Source organism: Macrotis lagotis, chromosome 7, assembly GCF_037893015.1.
Source record: "Macrotis lagotis isolate mMagLag1 chromosome 7, bilby.v1.9.chrom.fasta, whole genome shotgun sequence".
NCBI lineage: Eukaryota > Metazoa > Chordata > Mammalia > Peramelemorphia > Peramelidae > Macrotis > Macrotis lagotis.
The window spans coordinates 163,607,078-163,626,963 of record NC_133664.1 but is presented as its reverse complement, the minus strand read 5'-3'; the positions used below and the strand labels follow the sequence as shown (position 1 = coordinate 163,626,963).

At 32.3% G+C, this 19,886-nt stretch overlaps 1 protein-coding gene across 1 annotated transcript in view; it reads left to right on the top strand.

Annotated features, from left to right (window-relative positions):
* LOC141494190 (voltage-dependent calcium channel subunit alpha-2/delta-1-like) overlaps positions 1–19,886 on the top strand; it is a 430,495-nt gene that overhangs the window by 379,356 nt on the left and 31,253 nt on the right. The window contains exons 8-9 of the mRNA XM_074195299.1: positions 489–539; positions 2,552–2,651. Coding sequence (XP_074051400.1) covers positions 489–539; positions 2,552–2,651 — 151 coding nt within the window. The remainder of the gene's footprint in view (positions 1–488; positions 540–2,551; positions 2,652–19,886) is intronic.

Genomic DNA, 19,886 nt, shown 5'->3' with positions numbered 1-19,886 from the left:
TAAAAACAAATTAAGTGGTTGCTTCTTTATTGCAGAAATGGCAGCATAAGTGACTCTGTAATACTGATTTCAGCATTTCTGAAATCCCTTACCCTTGTGAAGAACCTTAGGCACAGACAAAATGTGCATGAATTATGATATGTTAACTTGTAGATGTTACTTAAATTGTTAAAGAAGATTTAAAAAAACATTTTACATTACTTATATTTAGTTTTTATTTAGTTAATTTTGCATTTTTGTTTCTTCCCTATTCATCAAAATCAATATCATTGACAAAGACTTGAGTTTTTTTTCTTTTTTGAATCTCCAGGACTTAAAAATTGCCTTGCACATGGAAAGCATAAATTTTTATTAAATGCAACCAAAACAAATTGAATTAAATTATATAAATGAGTATAAATAGTTGAATGATCAAAGATATTGCTTTCTAAATTCAATCATTATAAGTGTAACTTCCCTCCTCTCATTTTTAATAATATCATTTGCAGGTATATCCAAGGAGCTGCATCTCCCAAAGATATGCTTATTCTAGTTGACGTGTAAGTATTTTAATATTTCATGTGCATTTTTTTTGGAATGAAAAACCCCTTCCTGTGCTTCAGAGAGCTGAGAATGGTAGATCGAAAAAGACCCAGTATTTAGAGTGATTTTTAACATTATAGAGGGAAGAAATGCATACTGTAAAAAGCATACCCTGTAAGAGTTGAAAGAATTTACTTTTGAATAAAAGATTATGGTTTATAACTCAGATGTGAGCTTTCTATGAGGTACAATTGCATTTTCAATTTTCCTTCTATATCTTGAGTAACTCTGTTACGTAAGTACTTATTTCTGAAAACAGGGGAAATGTGTTTTAGTACAGATATGCGTAGAGCCACATTGCTTCAGCTACACATAAAAGAAACCTAAAATACCATAAAATAGAATCTAGCTTCAATCCATTTGGATAGATGTTATTGCAAAAATTGGCAAATGTTAAATACCGAGAATTTCATAAAAACAATGAAATAAAATTCAGAAACTAGAGAGTGTTTATATGGGGCTTTCTCAAGAATAAGGGAAGTTAAAGCAACTGAAGTTTATGATTTATATTGAAGATTTCTTCATTCTTCGAAGAGTCTGTTTGCATAAAACCATCTCTTACAGTAGAGACTTGCTGTAGCAGAAGAACATTAAGGAATCAGGAAAATGAGTTAGGACAATTCCAAATTAAATTACTTTGGTGTAAAAGGAATCTATTCCTTGGTCACTTTGCCTCATTAAAAAAAGACTGCATTTGATGTTTTAAATGCAAGCAAATGGCATATACCTGCTTTTGTGAACATTTGTATTTCTCTCCAACTTAAGTTTTGCCCTGAAGCAAACTAGTTCAATTCATCTCTCTAAAAGCTTATAAAGCTAGCTGAGAAAGTTAAGGGAGAGTAACAAATAAGAAAAAAAACTAGAATGCGAATTCCCAAAGTCTTTTGTGAAAATGAAATAAATATATGTTGTTTTGGTTAAATTGTTCTTTTCATTCTATCAGTATCCTAGTTCAGCTCATTAAAAAATACTTGCTACTCTTTGAGAGTAGACCTACATGCTGATGAAATAGATTCTCTCTGGAGAGAATGGTTTTAAAAAGCATTTGTATTAGATTTTGAGTAATCAATTACAGGGATAGATGCTGAATTCAATTGTCCAAAGAAAGAAAATGCATGAAGAATACATAGTAGATGTACTGCTACTGTATAGAGTGGGAACTATAATCTGTGGTTCAGGTTGTTGGTCAGAGCATCGAGAGAGAGACTAAAAGAACATCAAGGGAATATATTCAAGAGGATTACATTTGGGTAGCCAGTGAGCGAGCATGGGAAAGGGCAAGATAAAAGAGCCAGTGAAGGGAAAAAAAAGATGGCATATTCAAAGAAGTAGGAGGTCAGTCAGTAAAATAAAATGTCAGAAAAACCATGGAGGATCAAATGGGAAAAGAAACTGTTATTTGATGAATAAGAGAATGTTACATTATATGTTGTGCTCATGTTTTATTCATAGTTTCTTATCATATAAATTCTTAGTGGTAGTTTAAACTAAAATGGCAAGGTAAACTAAATAATGTTTGGGGGGAACACAATTAAATTATTAAGGTAAATGATAGCTGATAGCAATTTGCAACTATTAAAGATAATTTTAGGAAATAGAATATACTTTCTCAAAGAAGTTAATTGATGAACAGTAACATATGTGTTTACATAAATACACAACACATATTAAACATGTATATTCCATAATGCATCCTTACTTGACATATAATTTCAGAAACAGCATTTGGAAATTTAAAAATATTCTTGTATTCTAATTTCTTTTATGTAGAACAAAAGGGTAAGTAAAAATTAGTTTCTTTCTTAACTTTTTCTGTCCATTGAATATTCCTTTACAATGATTCACATTTTAGAAATGACTATAAGCACATTAAAAAAGCTTTTTGAGTTAATCATAACTTACATATTACCGATTTGATTTAATATTTATTTTTAATAAAATTCATGAAATGAATCCCTTGTTTGTTTAGGAGTGGAAGTGTCAGTGGATTAACTCTAAGGCTGATTCGTACTTCTGTCTCTGAAATGTTGGAAACCCTTTCTGATGATGATTTTGTGAATGTAGCTTCAGTGAGTATCAATTGATTACATTTTCCTCCATGTAAAAAATAAAGAAAAATGGTTTGTTCTCATATTATATAAGGCAATTGCTGACAGAAATGCTTATAGCATATTTTATCACATATACACTCAGAATTTTTTGACCCCTCTCCAAAAGTAACTCTATTCTGCCACATTAAGTGCCTTGATCAGATTTCTCTAGGTCTTTATTGCATATAGCTTTTTAAAGAGATAAAGCTCAGGGCAGCTAGGTGGCATAATGGATAGGGCACTGCCCAGGAGTCAGGAGTACCTGAGTTCAAATCCAGTCTCAGACACTTAATAATTACCTAGCTGTGTCGCTTTGGGCAAGCAACTCAACCCCATTGCCTTGAAGGGAAAAAAAAAAAGATAAAGCTCAAGTTTTTAAAAAGAAATATTGACTGCTCAGAGGAAATCAAATAAATGTCTAGATACACTAAACCAGGTATAAGCTCACCTCTGCAAGTACTTTTATTCTTATTTCCAATTACTATTGGTACTCTTCCACCTACCTTCTGGTCAGGTGAATCACCTAGTAGTATTGTGGTCATTTTCAGCATGATATTAATTTCAATGAAGACTAACTTTTACAATGCACAATTTAGTTTATTAACATAGCAGTTAATGCACATCCCAATACATTGATCTTTTTCCAAAATTCAATTTAGATGATTCTGTTTTAGTACTCTCATGGAAGATATTGGTAAGCTGAATAAATTCCTATTAATATTTAAATCTTATGATATTTTGTTGATCCTTGCCAAAAGGGAGAAGAGCCACTTAGAAAGAATAGAGGATATTTGTTATGATGTAGAATTTTTGTTGATGATGGGTGTTTATCTGAAAATCATTATGGCTACAGAAATATATGGAATAGATGGGAAGAAAATGCTAAGAAAAAGTATGAAATTATTTTTGCTCATATCTTGATTTTCCATAGAACATTCTAGTAATATGAAAAAAAAATATGTGTTTCTTGGTACTAGAATTAGCTTTTCATTCTAGCACAAGCTAAAAGTCCTAAATTAATCTTTTGTTGAAAATACTTGCTAAGATAGAGGTCATTAAAATGTAATGTTTTGTCTCTGAACTGTTGATGTTAGAAAAGAAATTGTTTAATTTTAATACTATGATAATACATGTTGCTATGGCATGTTAAGGGTTTACAAAGTGCTTATTTAGGAAAAAAAAAACCTTGTGACCTAAGTAATAAAAATATTCCCTTCTTCAGGATAGGAAAAGAGAAGCTTCTTGCTCAAAGCTTAGATTCAAATCTGGAAGTATAATAATGCTTTTTGTGAAAGAGAGTGAGAATGTGTGTGTGTGTGTGTGTGTGTGTGTGTGTGTGTGTGAGAGAGTGAGAGAGAGAGAGAGAGAGAGAGAGAGAGATCAGATTTTGTTGAAATCACTGTTGTTTGTCCTTCTTTCTTGAAGAGGACCAATGACATGATGAGGATAATGTCCCAATTTTTGTGTTTTTTTTTTGCAAGGCAATGGGGTTAAGTGGCTTGCCCAAGGTCACACAGCTAAGTAATTATTAAGTGACTGAGCCTGAATTTGAACCCAGGTCTTCCTGACTCCAGGGCCTGTACTCTATTCATTGTGCCAACTAGTTGCCCCTGATGTCCTAACTTTCAAGTAAATTGGATTTAAGTGAGGCAGACCTGAACAGAGTCACAAGCCCCACTCTCTCTTCTGGAGTCATTGGAGTTCGGTGGCAAGACATCAGTCAAGAGAACTGGCAATGACCTGCCTGTAGAAATAGGTGTTAACTTGGGCATGATGTCAAACTGAAATATGTATAGGAGCTACTAATTCTGCAGGCCACATTTTGACTTAGAAAACCACAGATTGACATTATTTGAGCTTTGTTTTAAATATTCCCCAAAACATTTCAATTTGGTTCTGACTATACTCAAGACTATTTCAAATTATAGACCCTCCTGAATTAGAGGAAATTTTTCTGTTTAGAACAGTAGCATACTGAACTAGTTGTTAGATATCCCTGATATAACCTCTTGATCATGTCCCAAATGTCTTGGTGTATTTTTAAGCTATTGAAGTTTTTAAGTCTAAAACTTCACTAGGACTTTGGGATGAGTTGTTTATAAAATGAACCATCTTTTTTTGCCAGTAAATTCTGTATAAAGTGAGATACTGGGCTGTGATATTAATAGAGATCGTTTTAATTTCCAAAATCATATTGTAATTAGAATCTAGGAAAGAAGGTCTGAATAAAGCTATCCAAAAATTTTTGTAAGCAATGTTAATATTTATTATTATTGTTATTGCTATTATTTTGTTGCTACTATAAATAATAGTTCATATTTATAACACTCTAAGATATGGTTTCTTAACCTGAGGACTATGAACATTATTATTATTAATATTATTATTGTGATGGTGGTATTTATCATCATTCTTATACCTGTATTTAAATATAATTTATTTCTCTTGTAACATATATATTTTTTGCCTTTAAAATATTTTGATAAGGGGTCCATAGGTTTCACTGAACTATCAAATTGACCTAAACACATAATATCACACACACACACACACACACACACACACACACACACACACACACGATAAAATATCTTTTTCCCCAGAACCCAGAGTAGATTGTAAAGAGTGTTGATTTTGAAGTCAGAGGACAGGCTCAGATACCAACCTCAGGTACCACTTACCATATAGATAAATCTGGGCAAGTGCATTAACTTCTCAGTGAAGGAGTCAGGCCTGGTGATCTCTGATGTTTTCCCCAGTTCTAATTCTATAAACTCTAATGTCATGTGGGTAGTCAAGTATTATTCATTTATCAGTTCTTAAGGACTGAGCAACCCCTTGAAAACACCTTGGATGAAATTCTAGAGTTGCTTTGGATGAAAACTAAGTGGCTCTTAGTGATGAGCATAGATAAAGTCAGTTATCAGAACCACATTTAAAAGCTCTATCTTGAGTAGGACTTGATACTCTAGAGGACTTAGAAAACTCAGGGTCACCCCCACACCAATGAATAATCCATCAAATTGAAACTATTGAAAACACCAACATTCCAAGCCCAGCTGGTTGCTGGTGAACAAAAGCAAAAATGAAGAATTCCATACTATAAAGAGGCATTGCAGTTGTAGGAAGGCAATGTCATTTACTGGGAGAAAATAAACTGAATATGGAATCAGATTATTAGAGTGTGAAGCTTCTTTTATTCACCATATCTGTGACTTTTGTAAAATCACTTCTCTTGTCATTTTGTCACCTCTCAAATGAAGGGAAATAAACTGGGTGTATTGAAGCTCTTAATCATGAAAATTATTTTTCACAACTTATACATCTAAGAAAACATATTTGGAGACCCTAAAGGACAAGCCCTTACAATATCTAATAATTCATTCTTCTTCTACATTTTCCTGAGTGAGGCAGGTTTAGAGACAAAGAACAATGGGATTTGTAATAGCATAAAAAGGCTGTTGTTTTTCTCCAAAATTTAGTTTTAAGGAGGAAAAAAATGTTTTACTGAAAATATAAATCAATGTTATAACTATTTGACATTTCCTGGAGTTTTCCTTAATTAAATGAAAGGAATTGTTCATCGGTAAGACATACTCAACTTTATTTGTTGTCAGACAGTTTTTAAAGCCTTAATGCTTGACTTTTCTTATCTATTTGATTTAGCTTAGCTTGACAGTGTCTATTAGTTGAAAATGAAGAAATGCATTTAATTTGTCACTTGCAAGCAGAAGTGGGAATTTTTCTGATTTGAGATAATTCAACCACCTATTGTAAATTAAAACAATTTGTTTTCCCATAGATTATTTTTGAAAAATTTCTCAAATCTAAAGGCAATTTTCTCTAGTATTTGAATTCTTTTGAAAAGATTCTTCTTGTCTTTGGAGTCATTAAAATATGTGTAATTTGGTGGGAGTTTTTTGGTATGCAAAAGGAGATTGCATACAAACCCCTCCAATTTGTAAATGTGAAATACCTAGTTATAAGGAATAAATACAGTAATATATGTGTGTATGTGTGTGTGTGTGTGTATTCTTCACCCCTTGTAGATTTTGCCCTATGTACATTCTGACAGTAGTAGGCTGAAGGATAGCTAACAGAGAGGTGCATAAGAGATTATTTCTCTTCAGGTATGAGTTAGACTAGATAATCTCTGCAATCTCTGATAACTCTGAGATTCTGTGATTCTGAATCAGTAATCAAGAAACAGTCATTGTTTCAACTGACATTGAACTAAGATAAAATGTCATTTATTTATGTTCATTGTGGATCTTACTATAACATTAAAATAACCATCAGTTTATTTGCAAAGGGTTTAACCAATATCAAGGCAACCTACTTGGCAGCCATGACTTTAACTGACATTTTTCTTTCTCTTAATCACCACATATCACTGTTTTGAAAATTATGTGGATTAATGTATTTAAACAAAAAAAAGATTCTTTTTATAATTGTGTGCTGGAAATTATTTTGAATTTTAAAAATAAACCCGTAGGCTTAGCCATATGATATTCTTTGCTTTAATTGAGAATAACAGTAGATTGAAACATTTACAGATGCTGAAAAACACATTTAAAATCTTTCAAAAAGAAAGGTCAAAAACTGTCTCTAGAAAAGAATTCTGGATGCTTTTACATTTTGGCATGTCATAATTTCCATCATTTAATCATCACAATAGTCTCTGCTAGAATAAAATTTTATGAAACTGGAGATTTAAAACTCAAGACTGTAAAAGGTAATTTTTACCCATTCCCTTCAGAATTTGGTTGTATCAGGAAACCAACAATATGGCTTCAGATTTTTCATGCTACAGTAGTGCCTTGGTAATGAGGTGCTGAATTAACCTGAGGGTTTCTCTTCCACTTAGCTCTTTCAGCAAGCTGTCCCGGAAAACCCTTATGTATCACTCTTCATACTCACACCTGAGATGTAGGGATTTAAATGCCTGTCAATCATTCCTAAGAAGTGACAGTACAATTTAATCAGTCATATAAAAATTCACCCAGAGATTCTTGTGAACCACAGGCAGAAATTCCAATTGGCTATTTGCCACTGGTTTTATATTTTAAAATTTCTTATTTATTCTAAGGAGAATGATTGTCATGCTCTATATAAACCCATAACTGCTATCAGGGTTACTGCTCTATCATTCTCCTCCTGGATATGCTTTTCTTCTGTCTCCAGGGATGGGCTTTGTTGCCAAAAGAGAGCCTACTGTTCAAAAAAGCTTAAATGTAAGAGTAATATAGCTGTTTTCCCACTAATCCAGTTATATGCTTTGATAGCAGCAAATGGCAGATGATAGAGCATCAATTCGATACCAGCATGCTCTGATTTACAGACTATGTTTCAAATGTTGACACGAGAGAGTATAATTTGTTTATGATTGTGGGTAGGCTGAGGGTTTAGGAGAGCTCTATTACTGACCTGTGGAAGATGAAAGGCAAATATGAACTCGTTAAAAATCACTTTGTAAAAGGTCAGCCCTATAGGGCTTTTTAGTCATTCATTCTAATATTATACAATATCTGAACAAACCCCTAAACAGAAAATAAATGTGAGATATCATAACCTCTCTAGGTAATTTAGGAGCAACTTTGTACTATGGAATTTTGATATCATTACAATAACACAACCTCGGAAATTTGCCTAGAAATAGTGGCAGATGAAAAATGTCATATCCATAATGTTCTAGAAAATATTGTTGGCATATCAAACTGAAACTGCTTTTACCACAAAGTGTCCCCCAAGTATTTCCCAGATGCCAGACTGCTAAACAATAACTACAATAGTGACAAATAAGACTTTTTAATTATACTTTGAAAAAAAATTTAAAAATTATGTTTTCCCTCACAAACTGGTAGGTCAAATCCCAATTGTTTGTATTATAATGTGATATAATAATTTCGAGTAGGTAAGTAGCAAAATGTATTTGTGCCATATGTATGCCTAAAGAAAAAGAATTCCCTTTCTAGCTCTAAATCATTGCTTTGACACTTACAGATAGCCAAAGTAAGAAAGAAAAACATCATTGTTTCAAAGTCCTTTGTAGCCCAGTTGGCCTGACCCATATCCATACATCTATCTGAAAAAGCATTATTTTGCTTATAAATGACTTAATCAGTTGGAAGAATAATAGATTTCTATTATGTATGCATAAAGAATTCTCTGGAGATATGCAATAGTTTCTGCAAATTTAAATATAAAATAAATATTAAAAGTAGTAAGGATATAGCTTCTAGAGGCCTTTAATATTTTCTACCTTCATAAACTCTAACTTCTAATCTATTTAAAAGCAGAAAATGTATTTCTAAGGGACTCACCTACTCCTATTCAATTTCCTTTTCACCTCCTATTCATTACATCAACTGTTGGTTGCTTGAGTAGTAAACACTAAAACAAAGAAAAACCATCCTGATATGTTCTGCCTCCAAGATTCTTCTTGGCAAAGATACTTGGGATGGTTTGACATTTTGTTCTCTAGCATGTAGTGGTAGTGTAAAGACAAAGTTTCAACCACTCAGGAAACCTAAGATGAATTTCAGTCAATTCGATAAATTTCTATAAAATCAAGAGTCAGTATTCACTCTTAAGTATAAAATTGCTCAGAAGAAATTGAAGAATATAACATGAGCAGAAAAAAATCTTAGGGTTAGAGTAGACTGAAGAGCTAGCAGCAATCAAAGGTTAGATCTCTTAGTGGTGTTACTATCCATAAGACCATAGATTTAGAAGGTACTTCAGAGGTCATTTAGACCTACCTTCTCAACTTAAAGTTAAGAAAGATGAAGCTGAAGAAGATAAAATGACCTGTCTATGATCACATGGCTCATGAGTTTCAGGATTCAAACTTATAACTTCCTAACTCCCCAGCCCAATGCTTTATTCACTTTGTTACCAAAAGATAACATCTAAACAATTTTTATTAAAGAACATTTTCAGAATTAAGGATTATCCTCAGTAAATTTCCCTTCAAAATTATTTAAAATTTCAAAATTATAAATCTGATTAAGCAGTATAGGTTATAAGGTCAACACAATTCACAACCTGCCATTTGTTTACTAAGCAGTTTTTCAGAAGACCAAAAGTAATTAATTGTTCTCACTATAACCCAGAGGAAGGAACGGAAAAACAAATACAAAACTTTTAGTTTTCCAGTTTGTGTTGCAAATCTGCTGGAGAAGGGGCGGCTAGGTGGAACAGTGAATAAAGAACAGTACCTGGGTTCAAATCCAGTCTCAGACACTTAATTACCTAACTGTGTGGCCTTGGGCAAGCCATTTAACCCTGTTTGCCTTGTAAAAACCTATTAAAAAAATCTGCTGGAGAAGCATTTCTGGGTGTGGTATGTTAGGCTGGAGGAAGAAGATCTGATAAACTAGACAATCTCTCCAGTTTATCTGAAGCTTTCTTTACAATGTACAGTTCATCCTTTCTGGCACTTAGAAATAAATTCTCCAGAATATTAAGCTCACATTATTGTATCCTCTTGAAGAGGACCAATGAGATCAGGAGGATATCTTAACTTGAAAGTCAATTGGATCTGGGTGAGGAACTACATACTTTGAAATTTAAGTGCCACAGCATGACTAATATGGAAATATGTAAAACATAACTGTGCAAATATAATCTATATAAGATTGCTCACAGGGGAGGGAAGGGAGGAAAGAAGAAAAATGTGGAAATCAAAATTTACCAAAAGATGAATGTTGAAAATTATCTTTGCATGTAATTGAAAAAATAAAATAAAATAACATTTGAAATTTAAGTTCCAATACATTCCAAATTAAAATATGCTTTGTGACTAATTATAGCATCCATCACATTCTTTCCTTCCTATTGTACAGATGATGTTACTACTAATAGAAGCCATTATTTTAAAAAAGTTAATAGGTTCCTTTAATGAGACTGCCCAACTTGGAACCATCTCACCTAGGACTTTGAATGAAAGAGGAAAACATTCTTACTCCTCTCCTTAAATATTGCCCTTTTTTGGATTGAGTCATTTTTTATTCTATGCATTTTAAAAGTGATATTAAGATAATATAAGCTATGATGAAAAGAATAAATTAAATGAACTTTGATGACAAAGTAAAGAAATGGAAGATATTTAACTTAGAGAAGAAATGGTTAGATGATAACTTAATGATTTTCCAAATACATAACAATGAAGGTGTTGACAAGCATCTTAAATGTTTTACTTTAAGTACATGGTACACTAAAGACTTTCAAACTACTTAGGAATTAAATATATAGGAAAGTTGGAAATCTTATATTCATGGTAGATTATGAGAGAATGGAAATATTCTTAGAACCTATAATGATGGTCACTTATTCCATAAAATCTGTCATATCTATGAAGTAAAATTTGCTACCTTGAATTATGATCTTAAATTGACTTTACATTTCTCAATACCCTTTGTATTTTCACATAGACATTTAATACATATGGCTGCATAGCCATAAAATTTTATTACTGTCCCTCAATTTGGAGATTTTCCTATATATTTTTCATGTATATATATATATATATATGTAAAAACATGTGGGTAAAAAATATATACATATTATATATATATATATATAAACTTTATGTATATTTGGCCTAATATCCTTTTTCTATGTTATACCCACCATCTCTGTGGTACCAAGTTTAGTGGCTATTTGTAGGCAATTTTCTCTTTTTCCCCCCCTCCATTTCCATTTAAAACCTTCTTCATTAGATTTGCACATTTCTAAGCAAATATGTTTTTACTGACCTTTATTAGAGTTACTCCATCTCTGACCAACAACCCAACATTACTGTGTCTTAAGTCTTGGCCCAAAAATCCAGATCACATTTTCAGGTGATTCTTAAAGACCTACTCCATTCCCTATATCCACCATTCTCTTCTGAAATGTGTCACAAATGTCTTTGATTTTGTGCTAAAGACTTTATCAGTCACTAAAAGATATATTGATTCTCTTCCATTACACAAACCTTCTCAACATACCATCTCTCCTCTCTGGTCACAAAAGAAAAGATACTGAATCTGATCGATTTGCTTGGAGCCTGGATACCATTCCCTTCTGTTGGACTGTGTTCCAATAGTCGTTCTTCCTTTTCTTCCATGCATCTTAAATCTATTTATTTTCCATTGCCCCTTTCCATTTTTCAATAACTACACATCAGTTACTATGGGAGGATAAAGGAGGAATAGCACAAATAGAAAGAGCCCCAATTAGGATAATTAGGGAATTGAAATTAGTTGAAAAAGGATTATCTTGCCAAGGACCCAAATCAGTCAAACCATTAAGCAATAAAAATTAAGCATCCTTTATGTGCCAAATACTGTGCTAAGGTACAGAGTTTGCTATGAGTATAAAGTGAGGAAATGGATTAAAAATTTACATTAGAACCAATCAGCACAGTTTTCTTCTTTTTGTCCAGTTCTATTTAGGAGCATGTAAATAGGAATGAAGAAGGCAGATACTAGGAGGAATCCAAACTTAGTCTTTGCAATTATCAGTAATAAGACAAGGGGATAAGTGATTTGAATGCATAAGATAGTGTAGAATTATATTGTTGACAAGAGAATAAGATAAGGGAAAGTAGCCAGTAAATACAGTCAGAGAAATAACTGAAGGGTGAAAGTATAAGACAAAGAACAGGTTTATGGATCATAAGCTATACAGAAAGATGCAATAATTCAAAATTATGAGCACATAAAGAAATTCTAAGTCCATCTCTTCTTGTTGACATCCTAATATTAATCTGTCCTTGACCCTTTACTTGTTCCTTTAACAAACTCATTTACTTCATGATTCCAATTATCACCTTTGAGGAAATGATTCTCAAACCAATATCTCCCAGCCTTGAAGTCCCTTCAGTGCTCCTGACCCTGATCTCCAATTGACTTTAGGACTTTTCTACTTGGCTTTCCCATTACTATCTCAATTTAATACCCCAAACAGAGCTCATTTCCCCCAAACCCACTATTTCTAATTTTATTCATCCATTCTCTCCCATTTCCCATCCCATTCTAAATCTTGGTGTTATTTTCTACTATAACTTGACTTTACTAATTTTATATACCAGCAAGTTAACCAAGGCCTTCTTTCTAGTGAGTCTATCTCAAGTTTTCCCCTTCCCCCAGAATACCATGGAGTCTAGGCTTTTATTACCACCTACCCACACTCCTTCAGTAGCCTTATGACAGGTCTTCCTGCCTCTACCCTCTCAGTCCACACCTTTCTTGTATCTCTGCTTTTCTCATACACCTCATCATATTCCTACTCATTGAAATCTCTCTACTTTTCTCTTTATACTCTCTCTTGATAATATCAAAATCTCCTATGCAGTTCTCTATTAGGTTTTTGCAGATATCTCCAGAATCTTCTATAGCTAGTCCTTAGTTTTCTCTTTAGCTTCAGTTTTGCATCTCTAACTGTACATAGGACATTTCCATCTATTTTTTCCAGAAGCATCTTCCACTTAACATGTCCAAAATTAAATTTATTATCTTTGCCCCCCAACCCTACTCCAAATTTCTCTTTCTATTCATGGTACCACCATTATCCCATTCACTCAAGTTCATAAAGGACTTATTCCCTGACTCTTCGCAATTATCTCACATATCCAGTCAACTGCCAAATCTTGTTGCTTTTATCCTTGCAATATTTCCCTTCTTTCTTTCTCCCCAGCCTAACTATCCTTATTTATATTTTTATCACCTCTCCTTCAGACTACTGAAATAACGTCCTAATTTGTCTCCATGGGCAGTGCATCCTGGTCATTTTCTGAAAAAAGCATTATTGACATTCTTAAAGCATAGGTCTGATCACATCATTCTCCTCTAAAAGCTTCAGTAACTAGTCACAATGCCAATGAAGGATAAAATGAAATTACCTTTGTTTGGCATTTGAAAAACCTTCATAATTTGGCTAAAAAAGTTCTTTCTAGTTTGAATTCATATTATTCTCCATTATAAATTTCATGTTTTGATAAGATGGTTTCATATCTGGAAATGTGAGGGGTTTAGATCTGATGACCTCTTATATCAGTTCCAGCACTAAATTCTGATTCTATGATTCTGTGTCTTCTTAAAGACAAGTTTGAGTGATTATACACACTCTTTCAGCTGAAAAAAGAAGAAAATTACCTTTCACGTTCATTACTTCTACTGACATACTCCAACTCTCCCCAGTACATTCCATTGCTCTCTTTCAAAGACTACTAATAGGATCATTATACTCATGACAATGGTTTATAAATATTTTCCTCATAAGGAACAGCACTTTTTTAAAGTCATAACAATATTTTTCCAGCAGATAGGTGGCACTCTGATAAAGCATTTGAATTGGAATCATGCTACCCTGAGTTCAAATATGGCCTCAGATATTTACCAGCTGTGTGACCCTGAACAAATTATTTAACTGTCTCAGTTTCCTCATCTGTAAAATGATTTGAAGAAGGAAATGGCAAACTACTCCAGTATCTTTGCCAAGAAATTCCCAAATAAGGTGTTATGAAGAGTTGGACACAACTGAAATGAATGAACAACAACAATGTTTTACAATCGTCATTACCATACAATTCTTCTTACATCTTTAAATCCTTCTTGCCGTAGTTTAGGTCCATTTTATATACCTCTGGTCATAGGTTATGAAATTATAGAGCATCAGAGACAGAATGAATGTTGGAAATTGTGAGAAAACTGAAGTCTATGAAAGCCACTTGCCCAACATTACAAATGTATTAATTTGCTAACTTTAGATTGTAACATAGATCTTTTGTTTCCATGTCCAACATTTATTTCACTTAAAAGATAGTTCCATTTGCTGACATGTGCATAATATCCTTTCCTATACTTCCCAAAATTGTTTTGCTCTTAAGTCCTTATTTGTTCTCTATGGTATTTTATAAGGTCATCTCTGAACATGATGCCACAGAAGAAATCTATTATATTAACATGTAGGTAGTTTTGAGGTTAAATGAGTAGCAACAATTCTTAGTTGAAAAGTCAGCACCAATATATATCCATATATGGTTTTCATTGTGCTAGCTGATTTTTTAAAAATCTTCATTTCTTATTGTTATTTAATCTGGTTAATATTCTTTGCCTTAAGTATTCAACAGATAAAATCCATTTTCAATAGTATTTGTGCTGTAAGACTGAGTTACACATCCAGTTTCTCCTAAGCTATGAAGTATAAGAAAAAAAATTGTCTATTTTTAGCCGAGGAGAGAAAGCAAAATGAAGTGCTTACAAGGATCTGGAGTCAGGAAGACTCTCAAGGAGATTTCAACAAAGTTATCTAAGAATAACCCAAATGGATTTTTGGAGCCAGTTTTTAATATTGTGAAAATTCTTACAGTGATTAAAAATACAGATCTAGATTAAACTTCAAAATGAAATCCTATTGGCATTTTAAAAAAGGGTAATTTGCCTTTTTCTGATTGCCAATGTGGATATGTATAGGTGCAAGTGTCTTAAAATATCCATGTATTTCCTAAATAAAATTGTCTTCTTAATCTCCTATGGTTTATAGCAGAAGTATTCTAAAGTATTTTGAATTTAGTGAAGGCATAAGAAAGGAGGCATACTAAAAAGTAATTTGAGTTTAAATGAAAGAAATGTGTGACATTCATAAAAATTTACATTGCTTGACATTTTCTTGGAAAAGGGTACAACACTGGAAAATTATGCACACCTTCAGTATGTTCCATATCTTGGACATTTTGTTTTTTCCTGCAGTGCCATCTTGTGGTCAAAAATTGGTCTGTGCTTATGGTTCTTTTTATTCCTGACTGTATAATGGATGAGAAAACATTTAAGATTATATTTCTGACATTGCAATGTGTTCTCTAAAATTTTGACATTTTTAAAAAATAATATTATGTAATAAAGTAGATACATAATTACATTTAAACTTTTATTTATTAGTCTCATATGTTATTGTTTGAGTTCAATGTACATACTATAGACAAAGCCAGAAAAGAAAAGCACAATTTAAGCACCTTTCAATCAGATAAATTTAGATATAGACCAATTTTTTTTCATTAAATAAGGACTTATGTAAATTACCATAAAAGCGGTATCTAAATTAAACATATCTAATCCATGTTGAAAGGCTGATGGGGGGAAAACAAGATAACAAAGCTAATGAAAGCACCTTAAGAATATAAGCATCCCAATAATAAGACAAAATTGATTTTTTCTTTTTCAATGAATTTATTATGGTAAATTGAAATATAACCACATTTTAAGTGTTTCTTCTGTGCCACACAAAGTTTTAAAAAAGTCCTTTCTATGTGCGAACATAGAGTCTATTGGGGAAGACATAAAAATAACTATGTATAAACAATATATAAGCAGGCTAAATATATATATATAGATAATATATATATATATATAAAGATTTATTGCAAAACATTTTCTCATTAAGGAATGAGAAAGTCTTAAAATATTTAAATTGTTGGCAATGCTATACTTGTATATCTTTCCAGTTCAGTCAAAAAAACAAAAGGATTGATCTCACGTGTGTGAAAGCAGATGTTCTGGAATATTACCTTGAATGTGAAAGACAAGAAAGTCACCCCCCCCACCCATATACACTTTTATTATTGTTATTGAGTGATGTCTGACTCTTCATGACCCCATTTGGTGTTTTCTTGGCAAAGATACTACAGTGGTTTGTCATTTCTTTTTCCAGTTTATTATACAGATGAGGAAATTGAGGTAAATGAAATTACGACTTGACCAGGATCATATAGATAGCAAAGGTCAAAGATTAGATTTGAACTTGGGAAGATGATTCTTCCTGATATCAAGCCTATCTTAAATTATAGCATTTTAATTATTTTTATACCATGTCCAAGGAAATGGGGCAGAGTGGAGAGAAAGTTGGTCTTGAAACCATAAAGATGTTCCATCACTGACATATACTGGTCTTATGACTCTGGGCAAGTAAGTTAACATTTCAGGACCCTAGTTGCGCCTAGGCGCAACTAAGACTACAATTTGCAGGAAAGGTGCCAACATTCATCTGTAGAAGGAGTTTCTTATTCTGAGAGTTCTCTATGTCAATGAAGTCATAGGTCTTTTCTCTAACCCTTACATCTTTATATAACATCATATAATAATTCTTTATTATTTCTAATACTGTCTAGTTTTTTCTTGATCATGACTTGAAATCCCACTGTGAGGAGAAGATTGCTGCAAATGTATAATATAGAAATTTTATTTGCAAAAAAATTCTGAACAATGAAATTTTGAGCCTTGTTGAAATGATTTTTTTCACTACAAAGATTCAATCAGATTAAATCATTATAAAAGCAAACAAACTTTGATCTTAGATAATTCTATATGAAGACAGAAATTTTTTAAATATAATCTCTGTTTATAATTTATCAAAGCCAAATTTGACCCCCAAAAATATATAAGGCCTTTGCTTCAATGACATCCTTATATTTCTAGTCCTCAGTTTTCATATACATCTGTTTTGATCTTCCTGCCGTGAAATAATAAAGACAATCTGGAGATGGATATCCTCAATTTTCAGGTTTTATGGCAATCCCATGCAAATAGCTCTTTTTTTTGTTATTCTTATTCTACTACCAAATACCCAATGCAAGGCTCACTTTGGTTAAGGGGAGTGCAATATATTTTGGGGTGGTCTTAGGTTTGAGATTAAATTTTCAAAGACTTTTAGGGCAACTCAGATGCAAAACAAAAAAATTTAGAATGGCTGAATTATATAGCAAAAACAAGGGGAAACATTTAAATAAGGAAAAACCAACAAGTATCAATAATTTGGACTATTGTGTTGTAGTTAATGAATAAAGAATAAAGAAAATTGGGGAAAATATGTGTAAAATAATGTGACACAAAGAAAGGCCTATATGAAAAGTCAGAGAGAGAGAGAGAGAGAGAGGGAGAGAAAATATATATTCACACAGTGTTGAATGAATACAGATGATGGAAGGAAAAAGAGTAAGGTAATAATTGCTATAGATAATTTTGTGTTACAAGCCTTTTAAAAAGTTTTGTTAGTTGCAGATTCAAGTTTAATTGATTTTGTTATTGTTTGGTGCTAAAATTTCCAAAAATTATACATTTAAGAAAATCATTTTAGGATATTAGCATTTTTAGAAGTGAGGAACAAGGAACTGAAAACATTATTTTTTTTTATCATTGACATTTTATATTGCCTATTTCTATAACACATTAATATAAACAAAAAATGACAAAAAAATCAAATGAATGTATTCATATGTTGACTTATTGCATAAATAACACTGAGACTATGGAGCTGCAGTCAAAATACATTTTTAAGATATCTCCAATGGAAAAAAAATGTTTACTTTATCAAATTATCTTAGAAATATCTATTTATCTTCTTTCAAATGCATTTGAATTTCAAGAAGCAATAAGAATCTGAGGGCATAATTCCATAAGCTATTCTACACATGCAGTTCTTGCTATAGTTTATATTTTGGTTCAGGTGGAGTTTGAACATTTCCTTTCTTTAAATCATTCTCTATGGACTTCTATTCATTGTGTGACCACTGAAAAGTCACCTTAACTTCTCTGAGCCTCAGTTTCCTCATCTGTTAAAAGAGGGAAATGAGCACATCCACTTCCTCCTCCTCCTCCTCACCATCACAATTAGCATTTATATAATGACTTCCATGTACTGAGCTCTCTTCAAATATTATTTCATTCAATTCAGATAACCCTAATAGGGTTTTTATTATTATTATTATTATTACCCTATTATCATCAGCATTTCATATTATGGAAACTGAGATAAACAAGAGGTTAAATGACTTGACTAAGATCACATAGCTAGTTTCTGAAGTCAAAGTGGAACTAAGGTCTTTCTAACTTTTCAGGGTTCTATTCACTCCACCTAACTTCAGTTTTTTCCATATCCAAATTTTAAGATCCCATGATTTGATAATAAAAGATTAGATTACTTCAAGAAAAAATAAATTTTAATACAGATAGGTTGAAATGTGTGTAACTTACTGACATATGAAGAATGGGTAAAATGATAATATTCTTAATATATTTGAATGATAATCAAAAGCAAAATTTATTTTAATTAAAATGTGATGTGTTTGTACATATTTGGAGTAAGAATGAAAGGCCTTGCTTTATAGGCTTCATTTTGCCTTTGTCATCTTGTGAAAGTTACCTAATCTCTCTATGATTCACTGCTTTAATTGGTATAATAAATGAAGTTTATTTATGAGATTTTTCTATTTCCAATATGATTTGACATATAATTGAAAATTTAAATAAAATATTGTAAATTAAAATTCTAGATTTCATAAACAAAAATTCCAGAAGGACCCTTTCCATTTTAATTAATTAAAAAAGAAATAGATTTCTAACAAGCATTATTCTTCTATGCTTCCATGAATCATGTTGCTCCCATGTGTAGACATGTAGTACAGGTCACTGGAGTTCCCTCCTCATGACAAGCTGCTTTTCTTCAGAATCATTCAAGCAGAAAGATCAATTCACCACTTGGAAATACCCTTTGTACATGAAGAACTCCAGGACACAAATGACATATGACTTCCAACAAATCAGTATGCCCCCTTTTGCTAACAGGTAACCCGGGGCAAATGGATTGCTTTGCTTGTCAGTCCTGAGACCAGAGCTTCTTTAATATCTTCACATATCTTTCCACTATTTATAGCTTGGTTAGAATTTAAGAAAAAATTCTTCAATTCATTACAGCTTTTACAAATGCACACTTTTGAATCCTTTCATGACTATTCTATTTCTCTTAAAATGATAGGTTATTGTCACAGAGGTCTCCTTTCTCTGTAAATCCAAAGCATCTCTTTGACCTGACACTTTCCTAATCCACAAGCCTTTGCTCCTGTCTGAGTATCGTTGTTTGCTCACCACTGACAATCTCTGTGGTCCAACATAATGCCTCTTTTAATAAATCCAGATGGGCTCACTTGTCCTGTTATTTGATTATTTCAGAACTGTGGATTGTGCCTAAACTGGCATCACTTCTTGGAATCATCCATCTTTAGATCTTTTTAAACCTCTCCCTTGTTATTCAGAATGAAAATATCTCAACAAGCCTCACTTAATTAGGCAATTAAAAACTGAATTTTCCCCTATATCATTCTACATATTCAAACACCTTGGTTATATGTCTTCCTTTTTTTAAGCTTTCACAGAATCATAGACATATAATGGAGTG